The sequence below is a fragment of the Gobio gobio genome (genome assembly GCF_949357685.1).
Source record: "Gobio gobio genome assembly, chromosome: 3".
NCBI classification, from domain to species: domain Eukaryota; kingdom Metazoa; phylum Chordata; class Actinopteri; order Cypriniformes; family Gobionidae; genus Gobio; species Gobio gobio.
The window spans coordinates 35,190,969-35,213,621 of record NC_137099.1 but is presented as its reverse complement, the minus strand read 5'-3'; the positions used below and the strand labels follow the sequence as shown (position 1 = coordinate 35,213,621).

General features: G+C 37.7%; 1 protein-coding gene across 1 annotated transcript; it reads right to left on the bottom strand.

Moving 5' to 3' along the window:
• Positions 1-1,646: 1,646 nt before the first annotated feature.
• fgf8b (fibroblast growth factor 8b) lies at positions 1,647-6,438 on the bottom strand. Its single transcript, XM_079812126.1, has 5 exons — positions 5,854-6,438; positions 5,721-5,757; positions 4,115-4,301; positions 2,969-3,075; positions 1,647-2,599 (listed from the first exon to the last, which is right to left on the bottom strand). Exons 1-5 carry the CDS (start codon positions 6,072-6,074, stop codon positions 2,324-2,326), a joined length of 828 nt encoding a protein of 275 aa, XP_079668252.1. The 5' UTR covers positions 6,075-6,438; the 3' UTR covers positions 1,647-2,323.
• Between the last annotated feature and the right edge of the window lie 16,215 nt (positions 6,439-22,653).

Here is a 22,653-nt window from a genome sequence, read left to right as displayed (position 1 = left end):
GGAGGATTTCAAACATGTTTTAGAACACATTTTGTTTTTATTTGTTGTGAGTCTATGCGTTTATGTTTCATGTATGAGTTTGTTGTTTTCAAAAGGATGTAAAATTCTGGTGTGATCCTCGGTCGTTTAGTGCATGATGTCCATTTTTTCTCTGTAACTATTTACAAGTTGGAAAGTGTATGATGCTTACTGTTTTATAATCTGTTCAGATTTTAAAAGTCGTGCAGTGTATTCCAGCCTACAGACTGCAGCATGACGCCTGACGCAGAGACAACAATTTATGAGGCATGACATTTCAATTTGAATGATCTGAAAGCAAACATTGATTGGTTTATATGTAAAATGCCTGCATCAATTTGTAGCAGTGGTCTGGTTTATATACTGGTTTGATTTTTTTTTTTAAAACACTGATATTGTGTGATAATTCTAATTTAGGAAATTTGTGGTCAATATGAAGTTAATTTTTTGAAAGATGCAGGCATAGTGTTAGCCAGACTGTCTTTTGATGCCAATTTAAATAGTTTTAGTAGGTCAATAAAATCCTTTTTAGATGCTTTCTAACACAACATGGCTTTGCACATGGAAGCAGTCCAAAGGCCAACTGACAAATCAGAAGTCCTGGGAAAAAGGCGACAGGGCGAAGAGCTCAGCGCTGTGATTTTTGTTCAGTGTCTCTTCTTCCCTTTCTCCCTCCCCATCCTGAGGCCTCAATGGTCATGCTCAACTGCCTCAACAGAGAGACACTCTTTTTTTGGCCCTTTTCATTCGTCTGTGCCCCTCTTTGCCTCTTCCCAGCCATTTGCCCTCTTTCAGCCCCTCTCGCCCACATCTCAACCCATAACACCCCCCGAACGTTTTCTCTCCCCCCGAGTCGCTCTTGGTTTCTCTCTCTCGCCCGCCCTCACCCCCTCTGTGTGACTGGGCTTCCTTTTTTGATAGCTGACCCCTCCTCGTGTTATTATTCAGGTCCACCATTGTATAACATGTTTCTTTTCTACGGCGCCTACAAAGGGAGCATTTGATCAGAGGGTTACGGTGCGCGGGTCGCAGAAATGCAACTACACGGTGGTAACCTTTGTTTGGGACAGCAATGGTGGGTTGACCTCATCTCTTCTAAAGCAAAAGGCCCAAGCTATTCAAAGGCCCAGTCTCACTTGCTGAGCACATTCAATCGAGACTGGCCTGTCACAGATATTGCTTCACAGTTATCTGAGGCTCAGGCCTCTTTTTCTGGGAGTTCGACTGCTGGGCCAAAAACATAACAACAGCTATACGGTCCTGGAGGTATACCTCTTGAATAGACCCGAGCATGCCCTTGAGGTTTCTCTCAGGCTGCTGTTGTTGTCAACTGAATAAGCCTGACTCTGAAAGAAACTGGCTTCCCAATTTGGCCGACTTGTGTTCCTGGAGGCCTTCGACTTTAACCCACACTAGTCTTGTTCGTGTTCTTGATGCGCCCACACACATACAGTGTGATCTATGAGAGAGCGAGAATTCAACCTGTCAGCTAATGATCGCTGACTCCTTCAAAGCAAATTCAGCGTAGAAGCGCATCTCAAAGGAGTCGAATCAATCACGGTCCGAATTTAAAGTTCCCACAAAAGACATTTAGGGAGTCAATGAATCACACACCCTATAACCTTGTTAAATCAATACTTTTACATGAATTTAATACACGCTCTAAAATAAATATTTCCACTTTTTTAAGTATCTTACAATCTTCCAATAAAAATATATAGTCATGTACAAACAATAAAGATGCTTTTTGATAATATCACTACACATCATGGAATCTGTGTGTATCTGCATACGTTTGGGATTATCAGTAGGTAGCTGCCATGTTCACTGCCAATTTTCTTCTTTTTTTTTTCATACATTGTATCTTTAGGGGTTCAACAGCTTGCTGTCGGGACAGTAACCTTAAAGTAGTAATATATATTACATGGGAAAATAAGGTCCAAAATTATCCCTCTAAAGGTACTGCCCAGTGACAAGCTGTTGTACCCCTAAAGGTAACATTTTTTCACATTTTTCTGAAAGTGATTGTATGTCATGTGTTTTGTTGTCTTGTTTCATTCCCAGAGATGTGTTGCTCATTATTACAAGGCTTATGGTGTCCTCTGTTCAGTCAACAGTTCAGTCATTGTCCCAGAACAAACTGTTCGAAGTACAGCCGTTCATCTGTACAGCCTCCTTTTTTTCTTTTCTTTTTTTTTTTACACAGCATCAGTTCGCCATGATGTCCAGAGCAATGGATGCGCATAGATTAGATAAACTCAAATTAAGATAGCGCTCCCGTATAAGATATGATACTGCCCTTTTCTCAATTCACACTTGTGCGTTGATGGTGCTTAGTCCTCTTGTTGAGGGGATATGGGATTAAATCAAAAGGCTTCTTTTCTGTTAACAGGTGTCCTCGAGGAAGACGTTTCATGAAATGAGCCTCTCGCTGGTGCTGCCGGGTCTGCATGGCTTTCCTGGGTCGGCCCTTGCGTGTAAAGGCCATGTACCAGCCTTTGTACTTAGCGTTCTGCAAAGCCGTGTAGTTATTTTCCAGAACAATCTCGGTGAATATGCAGTCCCTGCCACGGCCCTTCCTCTGGCAACAAAAAGAGACAGACAGCGGAGGACTGAAATGACAAACTCGGAAATCTGCTATTCAAGCCTGAGAGATTTATGAGGCTCAGTTTTGTTCACAGGGCATGATGGATTTACCTGTGACACGATTAGTGTCGTTCGAGTCAATTTAGCTGTCTATATTTTATTAAAATCATAAGTATGATTTCATTGCATTCAGCATTTGGTGGACGCTTTTATCCAAAGTGACTGGGTACACATTTGATCAGGTCTTGCTTTTCCTGAATCGAACCTTGGCATTTGTAGCATCACGCTCTACTATTTGAGTTAAAGGAAGGTAGCTTGTAGATATAATATATTTATATAAACACACTTAATTACTTAAACTCACCCGTCCAATGAGCTTGCCTCTCTTGTTCATGCAAATGTAGTATCCTGTTTTTGCTCCTCTGATTCGAACCCGGCTTCCAAACGTGTCGGTTTCCACAATAAGTTTAGCTGGAAAGGTTACAAAGTTTGTTACTTTTACACTTCACTTTCAGATGAAATACACAATGAGTTATGCTTCTGATTGTGTATTGGAGAGTTTATTATTTGCATTGTTTCTAATGTAGTCTGGGTTGGAATATAGTGTGTAAATAATGCTAATATTGAGTCTAGATGTGTGAATGCGTTGCGTTAAGCCAAGACTACAAAGAGTAAAAGTAAGAGTAACAAAGAAGGGTATAAACCGATGACGCTGACCTCACCTCTCTTCATAAACTGACTCATACGTTGAGTTGTAAAGCTATGAAAATTCCTCGTAAAATGACCCTCCAAAAAAGTGGGCAAAGTGGATGGACTGCACGAGTGGAAAGATGGCTAGACACACAGAAATACTTTGGTGACAGGAATCCATTCCCAGCGGACGCGACTCTAACCACTGTTTTGTTTGGAGAAGAAGTGGTGGAGCTCACTTAAAACAGGTGCCTCTGTATAGTTTTAAAATTACATCAAGTTCAAGTTAAAACAAGATTGACTTTTCATTGCCTATTTGCAGCATCAAGGCATACTATGAATCATATGTCAACCGTCCATTTAACAGAGAAAAAATAAATATAATTTCGGCGCAAATAACGCCCGACAAGTGGTTGGAACTTTAGATCATCATCTTGCTTCACACATAATACAAGAACATTTGGAATAAACATTTGTTTTGGAAGACATGAAAGAGGAAAAATAATGATGTTAGAAAATCTCATGTCATATTTCTATCCTACAACTTTTATTATATGGAGAACTATTCAGGAAATGTTAAGACGGCAGAGGTAAGATGAGTGCTGATGTGTTTTCCAGAACCGAAACGGGTTTCTCTCGAGATTCCCAAACTCAACAATATAGAATCCATTTCAAACTATGCAGGTTACTTTTTGGCAATGACATTTACTGGATATTCTTTAAAGGGGGTGATACCCTCAACTGACTGTTCTGTCCTATTGCTTAAAGCTGATAAAGCAAAATAGTGCATACAAATTCATCTGCAAAGATGGTGACTTGCCATGAATATCTCCATCCTCGCCGTTGGCATTGACCCTCTTATTGCCCAGGACTTGTACATGTTTACCACTGGTCCGGCTATAGAGCTGATAAGTCCTTGTTAATCTCCGACTCATCCTGTCCGATAGACGACTCTGCTCCGTTACGTGGTGCTTAAAATTAGGTACAGAGATGGACTGCATCGTCATCTATAAAAATGTGACAAAAGAACATGCAGATTCATGGTGTATAAACAGAAGAACTAAAGTATGCAATGTGTATATCGGAACCATGATATAAAGATTATGGACTGCATTCTTAACGACAATAACTGTGAAATAATGATTTTGAAGGATTCCATATGTGTCTCTCTAATGAAGTGGAGGACACAAGATGGTTGGCGTTCTCTGGGCAAGTGCGTGTCCGCACTCTAGATGACATGCCAATGAGGGTTCGTTTCTACTAACACTGATCTTTCACCCCTGTCTCTCGGGCCCTTTCCCATAATGATTTTCTTTTGTAAGTCAGCCATGTGCCTTGCCCACATGTTAGAGCCATTACTTTTAAAGTGAGGGGTTTACGCCTTTTCAAGATGTTTGACAATTTGCCAATGACTCTATTAATAATGGGTTGTTTGCACGGTTATAACACATTTACTACACACATATAACATCACAAGATTAATGTGCGTAAAATATTTATCGTTTTCAGTGTGTCTTGCTGATGCTCTACTGGAAAATATTTGTAGGGGAGACGGAGCAGTGTTGTAACCTTTTTGCTTCAATGTCTGTGAATTTGTTTTTTCTTTTTTGCATTACGTAACTCAAACTTTGATACATTATTCCATTTACCTACAAATTAAAGACATGTATAAATTATTTCTAAGCAGTGAAAATTAATGTCAGGCACAAAACGTGTTGCTGTTGCAACCTAATCCATTCAGGGGTGTAACACTAATAGGAAATATGTTTTAATTTTTAATTTTGTTCATGAATTTATTGTGGTATCCAAACATTCTTATTAATTTTTGTATTATAGCCCATGCATGATTACCCCACCCTTCTTTTGTTTTTAATCATTTTATTTTTATTTTATACAAAAGAAACTTAAAAATTGGAATATAATTTTGCACATAAAATTGAAAACAACTCTAAAAACCGAAGAGTGTGTTTGCCAACAGTTGTCACACCTGTACTATTTTGTTCAGTCTTTGTTGGTCCAATAGAAAATACTGGAAAGTTGTGTTACAACCCTCCCTGTCATGTTTCGATTTTTTAACATGTAGGTAAAAGTTTGTGCGGATGTTCTATTAAATTGGACAAAACAGCATGCTGATTCAGATTAAACCAGTTCTGTCCACTAACATCTAAAAAATATAAACCAGATCTAAACATTTTACGTTTAGCCTATTTTCTTTTATATTTTGTACCCTACAGAGACATTAACAACTTATGCAGTATTCTCAGGAAGGTGACTGTCATGTATAATGATGACTTCACCCATTTCACCTTATCTCATTTCTAATTGGTTAAACCGATTGTTACAATATTTAAGTTTCTCAACAGTTTATACCTATTAGTTTGAGATGGTTGTTTGTATATAACACTTCCATAATGCAGAAAACTTACCTGTGTGTAAAAACACAGAGTCATGAATTGAAGGAATCTGAAATAAAAAGGGTTAATTGTGGATTATTATTATTATGTTTTATATATAAAAATAACAATTTAACAATGAAATGTCTATATTAAGTGTACTTACAGGTAACCTAACCTCGATGATTTCAGCCTCATTTTGAGATTTCCAAACCCTGTCTGATTATTATCCGAGACAATAAGTTCTTCATTAATTCCTCTGTGCGTGTATATTATTGTGTGAAGATGTTCTGTCCATCGGACTTTCAGCAAAAATGTCAATGAATAGACTGAGTGACAGGACAAAATATAGCCTTCTGGTATCGATAGAATGTGTGATTTATTCATCTACTGAGTCCATGTCAGATGAATCCGTCAAGCAATTTGTATTCCTGAAAGTTCAAGCACCTTACAGGAGACTGTTCTCACAAACATAATTCATGATCGATGTCCAATTACAGCGAAGATGAGAAAAATAAAACATTCTTCATTGAAAATCACCGACAAGATCCGGCAGCGTGCGCGCGCCCATGTTGAGACTTTGTAGCTAATACGTTTCCTCGCGTTATCTCCAGGAACTGATGTAGATAGCTAAATGTCACTGGGAGAGACTGAAGTCACATTCGGGTTGATAAACTGTGATGTTTCCCTGGCGAGAGGCTGAGAGCAGAAGCCTCACTGTGTCGCTCTCCACTTTCAAACTCCCAATGTCAAACCTACTCTTCACGTGTAGTCTGACTCCCGTTACCTCCACTGAAGCGCCATCCCACTCCTTAACATTTAGGCTAAACTCCTTCAGACATTCGTTTAACATGAACCAGTACAAGACGAGTTTAGGCTATACAGTTAAAGAAAGACTCACAAAACCTGAATGGAATTTTAGTCCCAATTTTATGAACAATGATAAATGAAAGTTTACACGTTTATTGGCTATTATCCTAATCAAATAAAGACTTATTTTTGTTTGAAAAATATGTGTTTGAAAATGTGATTAATTTATTATGCTTTGTAGATATGAATTAGATTAACAGTATAAAATAATAATAATAATAATAAAAAAATAAAAAAATTAACAGGCTAATACAACGAACGTAATGTTACCTGACGTGTGATCAAAATTTACGTTTGAATTATCTTGTTTTAAACAAGAGTTTGTTCCAAAGCTCCTTAAAATAAATCGTACAAAACACATCATAATGCACACACAACTATTTAGCCTTCATATAGGCTACTACTTTATGATAATTATTGTTGTCTCATACACATCATAAAAAAATATAACCCAGAGCCCCATTTTGAAGAACTGATGTATTTAAAATAGGCTAGTAGTTTTAAAAGTATTGTAACATTAAATGAAAAAGTAAAACTTTTTCTTCCAGAAATATTGCTTCAGAGTAGGCTAATACATATATTGAATTGTGTTAAATGGTTTATGTTTTGTTTTATTATTTATTTTCATTTACAATAGTCAGAAATAAAACATACTTGAACTCTTTTTTTCTTTTTCTTTTTTACTAGAAAAGTCATCCATTTTCCAATTTTTTTTATTGAACTATCCAATGAGTAGCTAACATGCTTGCTTGCTTAATTGGGAAAAATAGTGATTAAATAGTGATTAAAATAGTTTAAGTTAATTAATATTCATCATATATTTTACATATTGTCACGTTTTGAGTTTGGTTATGTTTAGTGTGTGCTTTTGATCCCCTTTTCTGTTGTGTTCATGTTTGTAGGTTGGTTTTCTTGTTCTGTCCCGTCTCCCTGCCTGTTAGTCTCCTAGTTTACAAATGGCTTGATTTAGTTGCCACAGGTGATCCACATTTCCTTGATTGGTTTGTTCTGTCTAGCCCTGTATGTTGTTCTATGTGTTAAGTTGGTTGTTTTGTTCCTGTTTGTGAGTATTATGTGAAGATTTGAGTTTTTTTCTGAGTAAAGACTGCTTCATCTCTGCAGCATCTAATGTGTGAAATACATGTATGATATATGTATATATATATATATATATATATATATATATATATATATATATATATATATATATATATATATATATATATATATATATATATATATGTATATCCAATGTGTACACATACACGCACACACGCGCACAAACGCACACACACATATATATACATTTATCATTGTCGTTGTTTAAGTACACCTCCCAACCAGACAGACCAAAGAAACCTAGCCCCTAATAAAAAAAATTTTTTAATTCTCCCACAAGGAAAAGGGGAAAATTGCAAAGATTCTGTTATCCAGAATATACCCTGGCTGCCTGTAAGATTTTGCTTCACTGTGCCTTTGTGGTGACCCCAGTTTTCTTTTTCTTTTTTCATTCACATACACTACATGTGTAAGTAATATACGCTCCATGAGAGTACTGGACTTCAGATGTTTATAACATCTAATGGCTAGACATGTGCTGTAGCCTACTACAGCTTAGTTAACTTTGATACATTTGATCCACCAAAAAACAAAGCATGTAACAGTTCAGATATTTCAGCGAGGAATTGAAAAGTCTTAGTCTGCAGGCTATGCTATTTGTGATAATATTTCAAGGTCATACATGCTTCCATGCAATAAATGTCTTAATGCAATGCTGATCTGTCACAAAGCTGTAATGGCCTCATCATTGGACTAGAATCTACTGGCATATCTCAATTGCATATTGAGATGTCTTCATCTGCTAGTGGGCTTTTTCCTTTCAAATAAAGGCTTCACTCTTGCCTTATATACGCTCATATCCTGCAATGACCATAACACGGGTCACTGCAAGTACCACCAATCTCAGACTGAGACTATAATTCCCATGCATGACTCAAAACCCAAAAAAGAATGATTTTCACACCTTTGAGCACACATAGGAGCGACAAACCAGCTGCTAAGCAGCATAGAAAATGTCATTATTGCTATTGGTTTAATTCTGTCCCATAAATTACTCATATCAGCCGTTGTGCTGGCTTAGAGGGTGAGAATGTACCTGATTGATTAGTTCCAGAGGGAGACGGCCACAAGTGATTTTGCCACCTGGAATGATTCAGTGCACTAGTTAGTAAGTCAGGTTCTAAATCAGATATATTTACACTGAATTTGTGTATTTAAAACTTGTTCAGATCATGTCTTGGATTTGAATGTGTTTAATGCAATCAATTATGTTGAGGTAAAGCCTATTGAAAGTGCTCATTTGAATAAAATCATGTTTAGAATATGCTTACTTATGAGAATAGAAACTTTTGGAGTATAAATGAAAATATATTTTGTGTGTTTTACTACCTTTATTCAACTTTATTGCTGTCACGTCAAGTGTATGTTCTGTTTTGGTTTAGGTCTAGTTCCTGTACCTGTTTCCTTTGTTCCCATTATCCCGCCAATAGTTAGTTTACTGACTGTTACACTCCTGTTTCAGTTTCTGTTGATTGGCCTCTCTTGTGTATTTAAGCCTTCGGTTCTCACAGTTCTTTGTTTGATTGCCATCCAAGTTATGCATGGTTGTTTTGCTAAGCTTTCTTCTATAATCTCCTGAGTGCTTTTTTGCTGGATTTTTGATAAAAGACTTTTTGTTAAATTCTCAATTGTCGTAAAATGTCTTCACTCATTTCCATTCAATTCATCGCTAACAATTACAATAAGGTTTGTTAACATTAGTTAAGGGAGTAGTTCACCTTTAAATATTACCCCATGATTTACTCATGATTGACTTTCTTCTTTCAGATATCGGAGTTATATTAAGAAATATCCTGACGTGAAATATCCTGATAGATCCATCATAAAAGTGCATCTATCAATCATAAAAGTGCTCCACATGGCTCCGGGAGGTTAATTAAGGCCTTCTGAAGCGAAGTGGCACGTTTGTGTAAGAAAAATATCCACATTTAAAAGTTTAAAGACTAAAATAACTAGCTTCAGAAGGCCTTTATTAACCCCCCAGAGCCGTGTGGAGCACTTTTATAATGGATATGCACTTTTATGGACTTCAAAAAACCATAAGTTCACTGCCATTATAAAGCTTTGAAGAGCCAGGACATTTTTAATATACCTCCGATTTTATTTTATTCATCTGACAGAAGAATGTCATATACAGACTTGAGGGTGAGTAAATCATGGGCTAATTTTCATTTTTGGGTGAACTAACCCTTTAATACAGTATTCTTGTTAGTAACGTTCACTGCACATAAAAGCATAACTCATTCAAAATAGTAAACTGGGATCCATAATTTGTATATATATATATATATATATATATATATATATATATATATTGTAACGGTTAGGTGAACCAGGAACAAGCTGAAGACTCAGAAGATCAAAATACAAACTTAAACTTTAACTATAACTATTATGACACTCAGGAACAAACCGAAAGCCAAGTCAACTTTATTTATATAGTGCTTTTTACAATGCAGATTGTTTCAAAGCAGCTTCACAGTGTTAAACAGGAAAATAATGCAACAGAATTTGATTCGGCTGTACAGCCGCTCTGGAGAAACGGTGATGTCATCAGCTCATTTCAATTATCATACAGTGACAATGTGGGCAGATAAGTAATTTAGTTGATGTATTTAATTTAGTTCAGTTATACAATTTATTTGGATATTTATTTGAACATTTTGTGTCCACCAACTGAGCAAGCCAAGCCGAAGGCGACAGTGGCAAGGAACCAAAACTCCATCATCTGGTGGCATAATGAAGAAAAATAAACCTTGGGAGAAACCAGGCTCAGTCGGGGTGCCAGTTCTCCTCTGGCCAGAAAGGTAGGGAAACACACTCCAACAGTGACTAGACCAAGACTGAGTGAACATGAGGAACTTAAATAGCAGACAGAACAAGACAATTAACTAAACACAGCTGAACAGATCTTAACTAATGCGGGTAACCTAGGAAACAGACAAATGGCAGGAAACTAAGACAAAAAAACGTGACAGAATCAAAACACAACAGAAAGACCTAACACACAGACAGACTTGTGACAAAAACAGTGTCTCGTTTATTTGATCCTATCTTTTTCTCAGCTTTTAAACACCCTCTACAACAATATGTTCAGGATGAGGAGCTTGTTTTCTTTCTTGTTCTCCCTCACTCTAACTCTTTGTGGTCAAACAGACAAAATAATTCAGCAGTGGTTAACCAAGAGTCATGCTTTTGTCAAGTTTGTGGGGGAACCTGAAGGTACATTTAATATCACAGCCATGTTTTAATTCAAACATGTTTTTCCCCCCATATACTCTTGCTAAACCAGGTCTGGTCCAGGTCTGCCATCTGGTCATTGAGTGGTTGATGCTCTTCCAAACATTATCCCTGTCCTTCTAAATGGCAGCGGCAAAATAATATAGTGAGACAAGTGAAACAAGAACCCTGGCACAAGGATCTCTGGTTATTCTTAGAGGAAGAGGGGAATGAGTAAATGTCTGAAGCAGCTAATATGAGCCTACTCCATTAAGTAAAGTATTATTCACTCCACTTGATGCCAAGCATAAAAATACACACCACTGTGAGACAGAGAAAGAGAGAGAGTGGTGGAAAGGTAAACCCCACGGAGGAAAATAAAGCAGAATGTGCCTTGAATGTGGAAACAAAGTTGGAAGTAGATCACAGGTGTCATCCAGTAACACTAATCACAACATATGCTTTTGGATGATACATGCTGTCAGAGACTTTTCTAAACACACTGAATTCAGCCATGTAACTGCCTGGATAGCAGACATGTGCTATTGCTTTTTAGCTCATATGTAAATAGTTAGAGAATGCATTGTTAACAACTTGTTAACAGTTTTTAGGGCACGGAAAATGGGAATGTTTACATTAATTAAGTGCTTTAAACCAACCTTTATTAGACATTAATATCATTCATATTCAGTGTTCCATAAAATATTTACAAATATATTAAAAGTGCACACACACACACACACACACACACACACACACACACACACACACACACACACACACACACACACACACACACACACACACACACACACACACACACACACACACACACACACACACACACACACACACACACACACTGGGTTTCCATGCATGCTTTATACTATACAAACTGTATATGTTTTCCCCATAAACCTACCCTATTATAATCCTTACTGATGAATTCTAACAACATGATCTTATGATCATATTGACAACATTTATTTATTCATAAGTGGTCATGTTTAGTTTTCGGGATAGGCAATGTATTTGTAAACATTTTAATGAACTCTTAATAATAATGCAATTAATGTCCAATCAAGGTTGGTTTAAAGCACGTAATTAATGTCATTTTCCCATTTTCTGTGACCTAAAGTGAGAACTATTTACAGTTAATACATGTTGTTTATCTCTTTTCATATGAGCTAATTAAACAGTAACACTTTGTTAGTTACAGTGACAATGAATGAAGAACTCACTATTTGTATAAAGTATTAATATATTAACTACAGTTTATAAACTATTTGCAAATGATTTGTAAATACTTTATTATGCTAAAGTTATTATAAAGTGTTATCGAACTGTCTTTAAAAATGTTCAGTGAGAGTGAAAAGGGTGTTTAAACTTGTATTTAGTGCTAAGAGCAAGTCTAACTAATGCCTTATTGGTTACAAAGATTAAAGTAGCAGTTATCGAAATCCCATTATTGCAACTGCAGACTGTGAGTAGGCCTACTACATTTATTAAAGTCACATTTTAATTTCTAGTTTCTTAATTTTCTTTTTAATGGCATTGCAGATGCCCTCTCCCGAATACTATCCATGAACTGTTTCTTCTTTCACCTGTATAAATAGCCATGTTTTACCAGTTTTACCATAGATACTTTGCAAAGCGTTGCCAGTTATTTCTGTTCTCACAGAATTCCGTGAAATGAACACGGGTCCCTTAACTCAAAATCCGTGGCAGTTTCACGGAATCGCCGAAAATTCCGTGATGGGTCCACGGAAGTGATGCCTATATAAGTCAATGACAGTATACAGACGCGTTGGGCATGGTTATCATCATGAAACTATGATTTTTGCCATAATGACATGGAGTGTGATTCTCGATTTAATCAGCCAGCATAATTTTATTTATTTAATATTTTTTTTTACAGTATTTAGACACGTTTCGAACTCGTAACCCAATCCCTTCCCTAAACCTAACCATATGTGTATTATAAAAAAACAGGATATAACAGGCAGATACGTCTGCAGGCACAATTTATTCCAAAAGTACAAATATTCCAAGTGTTCCGAGGCCAAACGATTAATTTGTGTGAAGAAAATCCCCAAAAGCGATCAGCAGCGTCGAGTCCATCCGCCAAAGATCAAAAATACATTTCAAATTTGCCGCCGGGAGAAACGTTACGTCAGCTTTGACAGCATTGGCTGTCGTATGTCTCGTGACCAATAGCGTCATTACGTTGGCTTCGATTGTAAAATGCCATTGGCTCTCGTGTGTCTCGTGACAGAATGCGTCACGCTGAAGACGCGTGTGTATTATTTGAATCAGATATGAATGAGTGTGTTCACGGAGCGGCGGGATCATCATTTTAGCGATTTAAACATTAAGATCAACTCTGTTCTTTACATGAAGACATCGTGTGACTTCAAAAGACTTGGAATGCAACATGAGTTAATACTTTTATACTGTTTTTGGTCAGTTTTTGCAATAAATACCTGTGACTGTACTTGTATTTGCCTGTTATGTGTTTTTATATTGTTGAGAGTGGGTAGGTTTAGGGTAGGAGTGGAGTTAGTTGCTCCAAAATATGAAAGTAGCCTATAAATATTCATAAAATCATGTCTGCTTTTTACTGTCATTGACTTGCATTGGAATCACTTCCGTGGACCCATCACGGAATTTTCGGCGATTCCGTGAAACTGTCACGGATTTTGAGTTAAGGGACCCGTGTTCATTTCACGGAATTCTGTGAGATCAGGTTGTCTTGTTATGTCCATTGTGCTTTTCATGTTGGATTATTGTTTTTGCTTTGTTTGCTTGGTTGAACTGATTACTTGTCACTGATTACGTTGCCTGCTTCATTAACTACATCTCTGTCTTGTGTTTTGCATTAGTTTGCTGATTTTTATTAAATTTTCTGCATTTGGATTCTACCTTTGCCTTCATGTTGATTCTTTCACACCCTCATAATCTTAAATCAAGAACTTTAAATTAATCTCCCCCTCACAATACGGGGCAATAATCCCTCTTAACACGGAAGCGAGTTAGCATTTTAGCACTTGCGGTTCCATCGTCACAAAGTCAATGTTTTTTTTTAATGGGTTTTGGTTAAATGGCTGAAGGTTTGTGGTGAACACAAGCTCAAGACACTGTCACATTTTATTCTATGACATAAAATACATCAGTATTACCTCACTTGTGATTTTTATAAAGCTGTTACGTGTCTTGAAAAAGGTGGCTGCTAACAAGTGGCTAAATGGGACTACAGAGACAGTCATAAACGGCCAGAATATACTAAACAGGGCAAATTAGCGTGAGAGTGTAATTCCACAAAAGCACCAATGGGTGTGAAAAGTTGTGTGATCTGCTGACGACATGCACATTAATGAACACAGACGCAGCCAGATCATTTCCATAATGACTAACACAATCTACCAGTTAGCATCCGGTTTAAGACGTGATTTTTTGGGCGGTAAATAATGGCGCAAACACAGTACATTGACGAGCGCAAACCTTAGTAAATCACCTTGCATGATTCATTTAGCCCAAAATACTCTCCTCCCATAAATTTTGCATCTGAAAGGGAAACTCCGACAAATGCATATGAAGTAAGTTCAGCCGCAAAAATAGCTGTGCCCACACCTTTTTAGCAATCTGATTTTTCACTGGGTGTCTTTAGTAAATCTTGACAGTAGTTTTTTAATGACAAAAGACGGCTTGCGCTGACACAAGCTGATGCCCTAAACGTCATCATGCCGAAAAGGTAAGCTCAGTCCGCTTTTACAGCCTCTTTATGCTTATAATTGTGGTCTTCTACACTATTCAACTATAAAACGGTCTTGAAAATGTTTTTAGATAAAAACTGAAAGAGCTGTCTGAAGTTTAGTAATGGTGATGTTGAATTCGTGGGATCGTGGTGTATTTAGTTTATAGCCTACCTTTAGCTTACTTCTGGCGACTGCATTTAGGCTTCAGAATTCATAAAAGTTGTGGTCATCTGTGAAAATTATCATGCAAGTATCATAAACTTCTGTTGATCACAGAGCTTGTTTTAAGTTATAATCCAAAAGCCAATGGCAAAGTCCTATTGGGTTTTTGTCGAAGGAACCAGTGTGAGGCTAACTATCAGTTGGCCTACAAAGTGATGTCATACCTGCAGCACTCTATTCCTAATGGACAAAATCAGGTCCCGTCCTACATTTTTTTCTCATTCAAGAAGCCATTTCACTTAGACATACAGTACGTCACAATAGAGAAGAAAAGACGATCGGAAATCCTGTTTCATGCTGAATTTAACATTAGTTATCCACTTGTTAAAGCCGTGATGTAAGGAATACTCTTTCCAGGATCCAAGCCTCTACTAGTTTCACTTGAGAATACTATCTCAACAGTCATTTATGAGCACTATTTAATCAGAACGCACTTTATTTGCCAATTTTGACAAGGAATTTGATATGGTTTCCAGGAGCTCTAGATACTTGCATACATAATATAACAACAGAATAGAGAGAATTAAAGACTACACATCTAAATATCTAGAAAAATGTGATGTACATAATCATATCACATATTAAGGTTTTAAAAACTAACAGTGTACACTACAGTCTCAGCAGCTTCACGGTGATGAACCGGAAAAATATTGATTTAATGATGCAGACAGAATTCAATTCTGCAGTAAAGCATGTCACAAACAGTGGCTGTTATGAATACATGACGACAAATTAGTACAAAATAAAGTCTTCTAATAAATCCAACAGGAAATCTACAAGCTAAATCCACAACCAGGTACAACACTGACAATATGGATCAAAGAACAGAGAATGGTATGTTTACATGACAACAATGTAGGCCTACTAAAAACAGACGACAATGTTGTCAAAAGATCCCCGTTCACACAGATCTGTAAAAATGACTAAAAAGGTTGTATTATGCATGCCAGGCCAGGCCATTAGTTGGTGATGTCACTTTGTCAAGAAACACCCCACAAACACGTAATAGCTACACATGCGTGAACATGTAATACACATGCACATGACGCTACCGTTTTCACAAATTCACGTTCTTGTTGTTTACATGGAGACCGTGAAGGCATAGTTTTCAGCACCTTGCACTTTGAAACCCGTTTTCAAAACCTTGCGTTTTCAGGCCCAAAAACGTGTAAATGAACAGCCAAAGCACATAAAAAGTTTTCAGTTTTCAGTGGAAAATGGTGTTGTGTAAACATAGCCTAAGGTTTTAAATATAAAGGTAAATAATGAGGGAACAAATAACCGACAGGTGAATGTAATTAGTAATTAAGGGAACTAATATGAACAGGCAAACGGAAAAAGAGCAAACAGAGAGAAAACTGAACTAAAACAGAACTTAACAAAGCATCGCTAAAAAGACAATATTGTTATTGTTTAACTGATGTCAGTTCAGTGTTGATTCTGTTTAGTTCAATAACTGTGTAAACTTGCTGAATTGATCAGCAATAAAGCAGCTCTGCAGAAAACAGTGATGACATCATCCAGCGCAGTTCAGCTCTCATCCAATAGTGTCAGTGCAGTCAAGTCAATAATATTGTTGAATATAGTGTCCCCAACTAAACAAGCCAGAGGCGAAAAACCCAAAGTGGCAAAGAACCCAAACTCCATCAGGTGACAGAAAAAAAAGCAACCTTGGGAGAAACCAGGCATTAGTTGGGAGGCCTATTACATATACACATGGACATCGTTAAAATAGTCCATGTGACTCCAGTGGTTCAAACTTGATTTTATGAAGCGTGGAGAATACTTTTTGTGCGCTTTATTCAACAATTTCTCCACGTCTGAGTCAGTCTCCTACGCTGTTGACGTAGTAAATACAGTGCAGCGCTTCCGAGTTATGTCAGAGTTACGCCAGAACACCGGCTTACCATTGGCTGATGCTGTTCACATCAGCACCACGACGCATGCGAGTGATGCTGACACAGGAGCTGGCCAATGTAAACTGAGTAGGAGACTCACACAGACATCTTTAGTTTTATTAGATATATAAAAGACAGATAAGCTGTACAGACTCTTTCCCCCCGAGCTCCAGGAGGCATGCCATGCGTGGAGCTGAAGAGTCACGTGAGCATGCACACACACACACACACACACACAAAAAAAAAAACTTCATCGCATCATAGACTGACTCTCTATTCATCAATAAAATGTACACAAACGTGTCCCTGCTCTTGTCACTGATGAACACCTTTGGTTTTAATGAGGAAAAACAACTATACGATGGTGGATTCAAACCCAGAACCGAACCTCAAACAAGCTCGCCAGACAAACGCTCTACCACCGGGCGAATCTAGCGAATAATCTTGGGACTGACAATATTGTATTATGCTAGTTAGGAGATGTAACGTTAAGGATGAAACTATCATATTAAACATGACTTCTCATGACTTCCCCCACTCACCCACTTTTTAAAACAAAGTTACGACACTGCATCGCATTATGGATAACTTTTGATCCACTATACGTTCATGTTGTTTACATTGTATGCACTTGTATTGCCAACAAAACACAGACATTTGATGCATTTTACTCATCGCCTGCAGCGATCTGCATATCCAATGGGCCTTGCTTATAAAACATTCGTCACTGAAAATGCCAGGAACACACTTGAAAAACAAACTGCATCCACTGTAGCTGAACAAGATTATCTTTCCCTTACAACCAAAAACACACTTCTTTGGTGACATTGTTAAAAAATCCTTCTCGACTTACGTCACCCGAATGATGGGCATGCTCTCTCCTGCTTTGGTTGGTGTGTGCGCGCGCTTTTCCGGGAGAAGTGTACATACAAGGATTTTTTGGCACAGAAATACTCTGCCATAAGTCCAAGTTATTTTTTGAAACTTTGGCCATCTTTAGCATGGGAATCCAACTCTTGAAATGCATGAAATAGCGTTAGACTCCCCCTTCCCAACCCCTTAATGGCAAATCAGGCATGCTTTTATAATTAAAAAAAAATGTATTGATTGAATTGATTGAGGAATACTAAGAAGGCTAATGTCTAACTTTAGAAAATGCATGAGGAGAAGGGTAGTGAATGATGTCCCAGGTCACTAAAGAACCGCTTTTAAGGTTTAATAGAAGATGATTCACTGTCTGGCCATCTAAGATTTCGGTATGGAGATAAAGGTTAGAATCATGATTTTTTTCAGTAGTATTTGAGTATTGTTTGAGTGTTGTATTGTTGTTTGCTTTTGGCATCGTTTGGACCTGGAAACAGTTATGTCAGACAAGCAGATTACGGTTCTATGGAAAATTCAGTCCTGATTGGTCAGTCGCACCACCCAGCATTCACAGTCATCCATGGCAATATTGTACATCCCATTGCTCTGGGTAATTGAAACCTGCGTTACTTATCTCTATATCTCTTGTTTTATACAAATGCAACAGGCATGATCTTGCATCTCATTTCAAGTCCCTGTAAAGTCAAAAAGTAAAGTCTTTGCAACGTGTTTCAGCGATACGTTTCTAACATTGTTTAGAAACAAATCTCAGAATTGCCTTTACAGGGACTTTTAAGATCTTTACTTAATTGTTCATTGTTAGTTCATGATTATCACCTAATGCATTCATGTTATCAAACTCAATCTTATTGGAAAGTGTTGCCAGCCAGCATCTTTTAGTCAGGCCAAGGTAGTGGATAGTTCAGGTTGAGGATGCTCCTGCTCTCTGCTTTTACTCTCCTTTCCGCCAAGGGATTTTTCCATTGACATGGGTGCTCCATTTCTCTGAATGAGATCTGATTTACTGTCTTGTAAACACATAGGATGTAGCATTGAGAACGGTTTAACAAAGTCAATAAAAGCAGATATCATTCCTGGTATTGGGCGTGCATGTGGTCTCCCTTATGCACGGGCCTAGCACACTCACACACTAAAGCAAACACACGATTTTTTTGCCGTTTGCTCCCCCTTTCTTCTGTTTTTCTGTTCTGGGCTGGAGAAAGCGATTGCTTTTGCAGGCCTACCTGCAAGTTTGCTTTGAGTCTTTCTCTTTTTCATCTGGGTGCAGAAAAGTGGCCCCTGGTGTCCAAACAGCTGTGTAGACCTGGGAGGGAAAGAGGCTTGAAAAAGGGACGAGAAGAAAGAGAGGAAATTCAGAGGACCTCAGGGACTCTCCTTTTCTGCCTCTTTCCCGTTCTTTAACTCTCTCTTTTTCTAACTCCTCTCCATTTCTCTCTTCACATCCCCCCTTTTCTCTCCCTCTCTGTCTTATTTCACTTGTCCTCTCTCTTTGACTTTCTGCTCTTCATCTCCTCCCATCTGTGCTTTTCCAACCTTTTTCATTCTCTCTCTCTCTCTCTGCTCCCAAAACAGCTTTAGGCCTCTGAAAGATGAGATAGAAATTATTTTTTAAATCCTAAACATTTTTGTCCCAGGTGCATCATCGATCAGACCCTCTAGTGCGATTATGTTTCCGAGCTTTGAACTTCTTCGAAAACCCCTCCCGAAAGAGCTGTCTTAAGTATGGTATGGTGGTGGAAATCCCATTTGCTTAAAACCTGGGAAGATATATATAAGGTCTTAATATAAATGTACAAGGTCCTGGGCTCACTAAACTGTCGTCCATCCAAATTGAGAGGGAGAGATGGCTGAAATCTTCCTAGGAGCTACATGGGGGTGTTACCTCCCACAACGGAATTCGCTCTGGAGAGGGTCACTGCTACCCTGTCACTACCTGCTATATCATCTTTCATCCCCAAAAAAAAAAAAAGACAAAAAAAGATGGAAAGCCAAAGATGAAATGGCTTGCTTTTGACCCTAATACTTGGACTTTAAAATACCTTTTTTGTGTCAGAATTCTTCAAGTGTTGAGAGACATATGGTGATTGATAGGAAACTTGAATCAGAGCTCTACTGATCTCTGTAGGCTTGTGTTCCAATGGACCAGAAACTCTCAGTTATAGCTGAATATTAATTCAACTAAAGCCTAAAAGACTAGAAGATCGCTGCAGCACATTTGCAATGCAACGTTCACAAACCCTGAGCGTTTGCTGGAGGATTTGAGGTACCTCATTAGATCACTTATCGGGCTTCACATTTTGAGAAATCAGAAATGATAAAGGTTTATAACCCACCTGTTTATTTTAAAATGTCAAGATTTTATTTTGTTGGCAATCCATTGCGGACTTTATATCTCAAATGTCAATCCCAAATTTGAAACACAGATCAGAAAAGCTGCAAAATATGCGTTCGGACTCACCTGCTTCTCCAGAAAAGTTCAGCACATCTCTAGAGACTCTACAGAGAAAAAGAGTAAGAGAAGGGAGAAAGAACATTCAGAACTGTGTGTGTGTGTGTGTGTGTGTGTGTGTGCGTGCGTGCGTGCGTGTGTGTGTGTGTACTCGCATGCAAAACAAAGCGAGAAAGCAGAAAGGGAGTCGGCTGGCCAGCGTTTCAGAGGGAACTCATCGCGGAGAGGAGGAGAGGGGAAAAAGGGCAGTGTTGAGAGCGGTAATGTTTGTTTAGTCCCCATCAAAGCCAGGCCTAATTATTTTACCATGTTGAGGTTTTGCCTGCTGCAGTCTCTGTCTCTTCAACCTTAACATCACCCTCACTGCCTCAACATTACTGTCCTCAAATCCATTGGTTGCCCCCTTAAAACAAGGGTGTTCAACATCTAAAATGAATGAATGAATGAATGACTTACTTATGTTTCTCTTACTACTCTGAATGGTCTGGACATCCCAAGGGGATTTTGCATTTATGTATGAATGAATATATGTATGTATGAACGTATGTACTTATGTGTACATATTTATGTACGTACGCACGTATGTATGTACGTACGAATGTATGTACATATTTATGGATGAATGAATGAATGAATGAATGAATGAATGAATGAATGAATTAATTAATTAATTAATTAATGAATACTACTAATTATAATTATTATTATTGCTACACTATTGTTTCTCATCAGGATTAACACAACTTAAAGTGCCAACTGAATAGACAGTGAATACTTGCCACATAACCGTTTACATATACTGTATTTAGAACAATTTAGTTTCTCACAGTAAAAAAGAATCTGCCTTTATATTTTAGGAAGCGGTCCTAAGTCATATTTGGGTGTCCAATGGCAACAAAGCATCTAAAAACCACTACCTTAAAATATTCCTTGATAGTCCAGCATTAGTAATACTTGGATTGTCATGATGTCTTTTTATTTTCTTTTTTAAATATCTCTTGTTAAAGAGAGGCTGAAATGTTAGGATGAGATACACAGAGATCTGACATGATAAATCTTACCTGGTGGTTTTGGTTGATGTTTGGTATGACATTAGTTTGCTGGCATCCCCAGTCCTCCATATATCCCATGTTGCATCAGTCTCACTGCAACAGTAAAAGTCACTGTAAAAGTCAGCTATTGCATCATGGAAACAGGACTCCTCTTTCCCACAGCCAGCCTGGAGAACTAATCATCTGTCTGTCACAGAGGTGAAGCTGTACATGAGTGTGTGTGGCAAAGGGGTTAAATGTGACCCCAGCTTACGCTGTGACCCCCATCTGGGTGGGGGACAACCACAAGATTGTTAGGGGACCACAAACCCTACAGAATCATGTTCTTCTGACCCCGTCTTCACTCCATCCTTTAAATTCTTCATCTTATTCCATTAGAAAGACCACACCTGTAGTGTGTATAAAATTATGATTCTTCTTAAACCGGCTAATGCACTAGGTTTGTGGGTTTGTGGGACAAATCTTTGTAGGTTTGTGCAACATTCAGAATTGAAGAATTGGCTCTCTTTCAATTCATGAGAGTGAATTTGAATTGAATTGGCCACGTCCTATAGGAAGTAGTGAATTTCAGTTCATTTTAATTTTATTTCCTTTCATTTAAATTTCAGTTGTGTACTGTTTGCAATCTCAATTCACATTCAATTAAATTCCAGCAGTTTAAAAGTAATTGTAAATTTATCTCGGAATGGCACACAACCCTGCAGCCTCCACAGTTTAGTATACCATTCACATGTAAATATACAATGAGATCTTTTTTTTTTTTTTTTTTGGTGTCACAATAGTCTGGAATGCTTTTAACAATGTTCCGTTGGATGCATAGAACATGAGATTGGCACATTCCGGGGGCATTTCTGTCCTTCTTCAGGCGTCTATCATCTCTATTATCTGTACACATACACAGTTGCTCTGCAGCCCCAGTTTGGGACTGTCGATGTGTTAATCACCTAAGAATGCTTGCACACACACATACACACTCACACACTGACATACTGTTATATGGGTCACCAAAAATCCAAAGAGTAATAACAGTAATATAAATGACCAACTAATAATAATAATCATTATCAGCATAATCTTCATAATGATATAATATTATTATGTTATGCAAAAGGTTCAACCCGGCGCTCAGGTAGAGTTAAATAGTCCGTAATAGGTGCTCTTGAGGTAGGGAAAAATCCAATGACACAAAAAAGGCAGGTCCCAGGGACTCAGTCAGACGTAAAAAAAGGAGACAGAATTAATTAAAAAGCCTTTATTTGGTATGGCTTAAGTCATCTTTTAAAAAACTACAAGAGCCAACATGTCTAGAGGATTGGGGAAACCAACGTAATGAGCAAAGAAAAAAAGTAAAAAGAAAAAACAATACAGAGAAAAAACTCTCTTTGATATTGCTTTGTTTTTCTCTCCAGGTAGCCTACGTTGAAGGATAGTTTTTTCTCTGTATTGTTTTTTCTTTTTACTTTTTTTCTTTGCTCATTACGTTGGTTTCCCCAATCC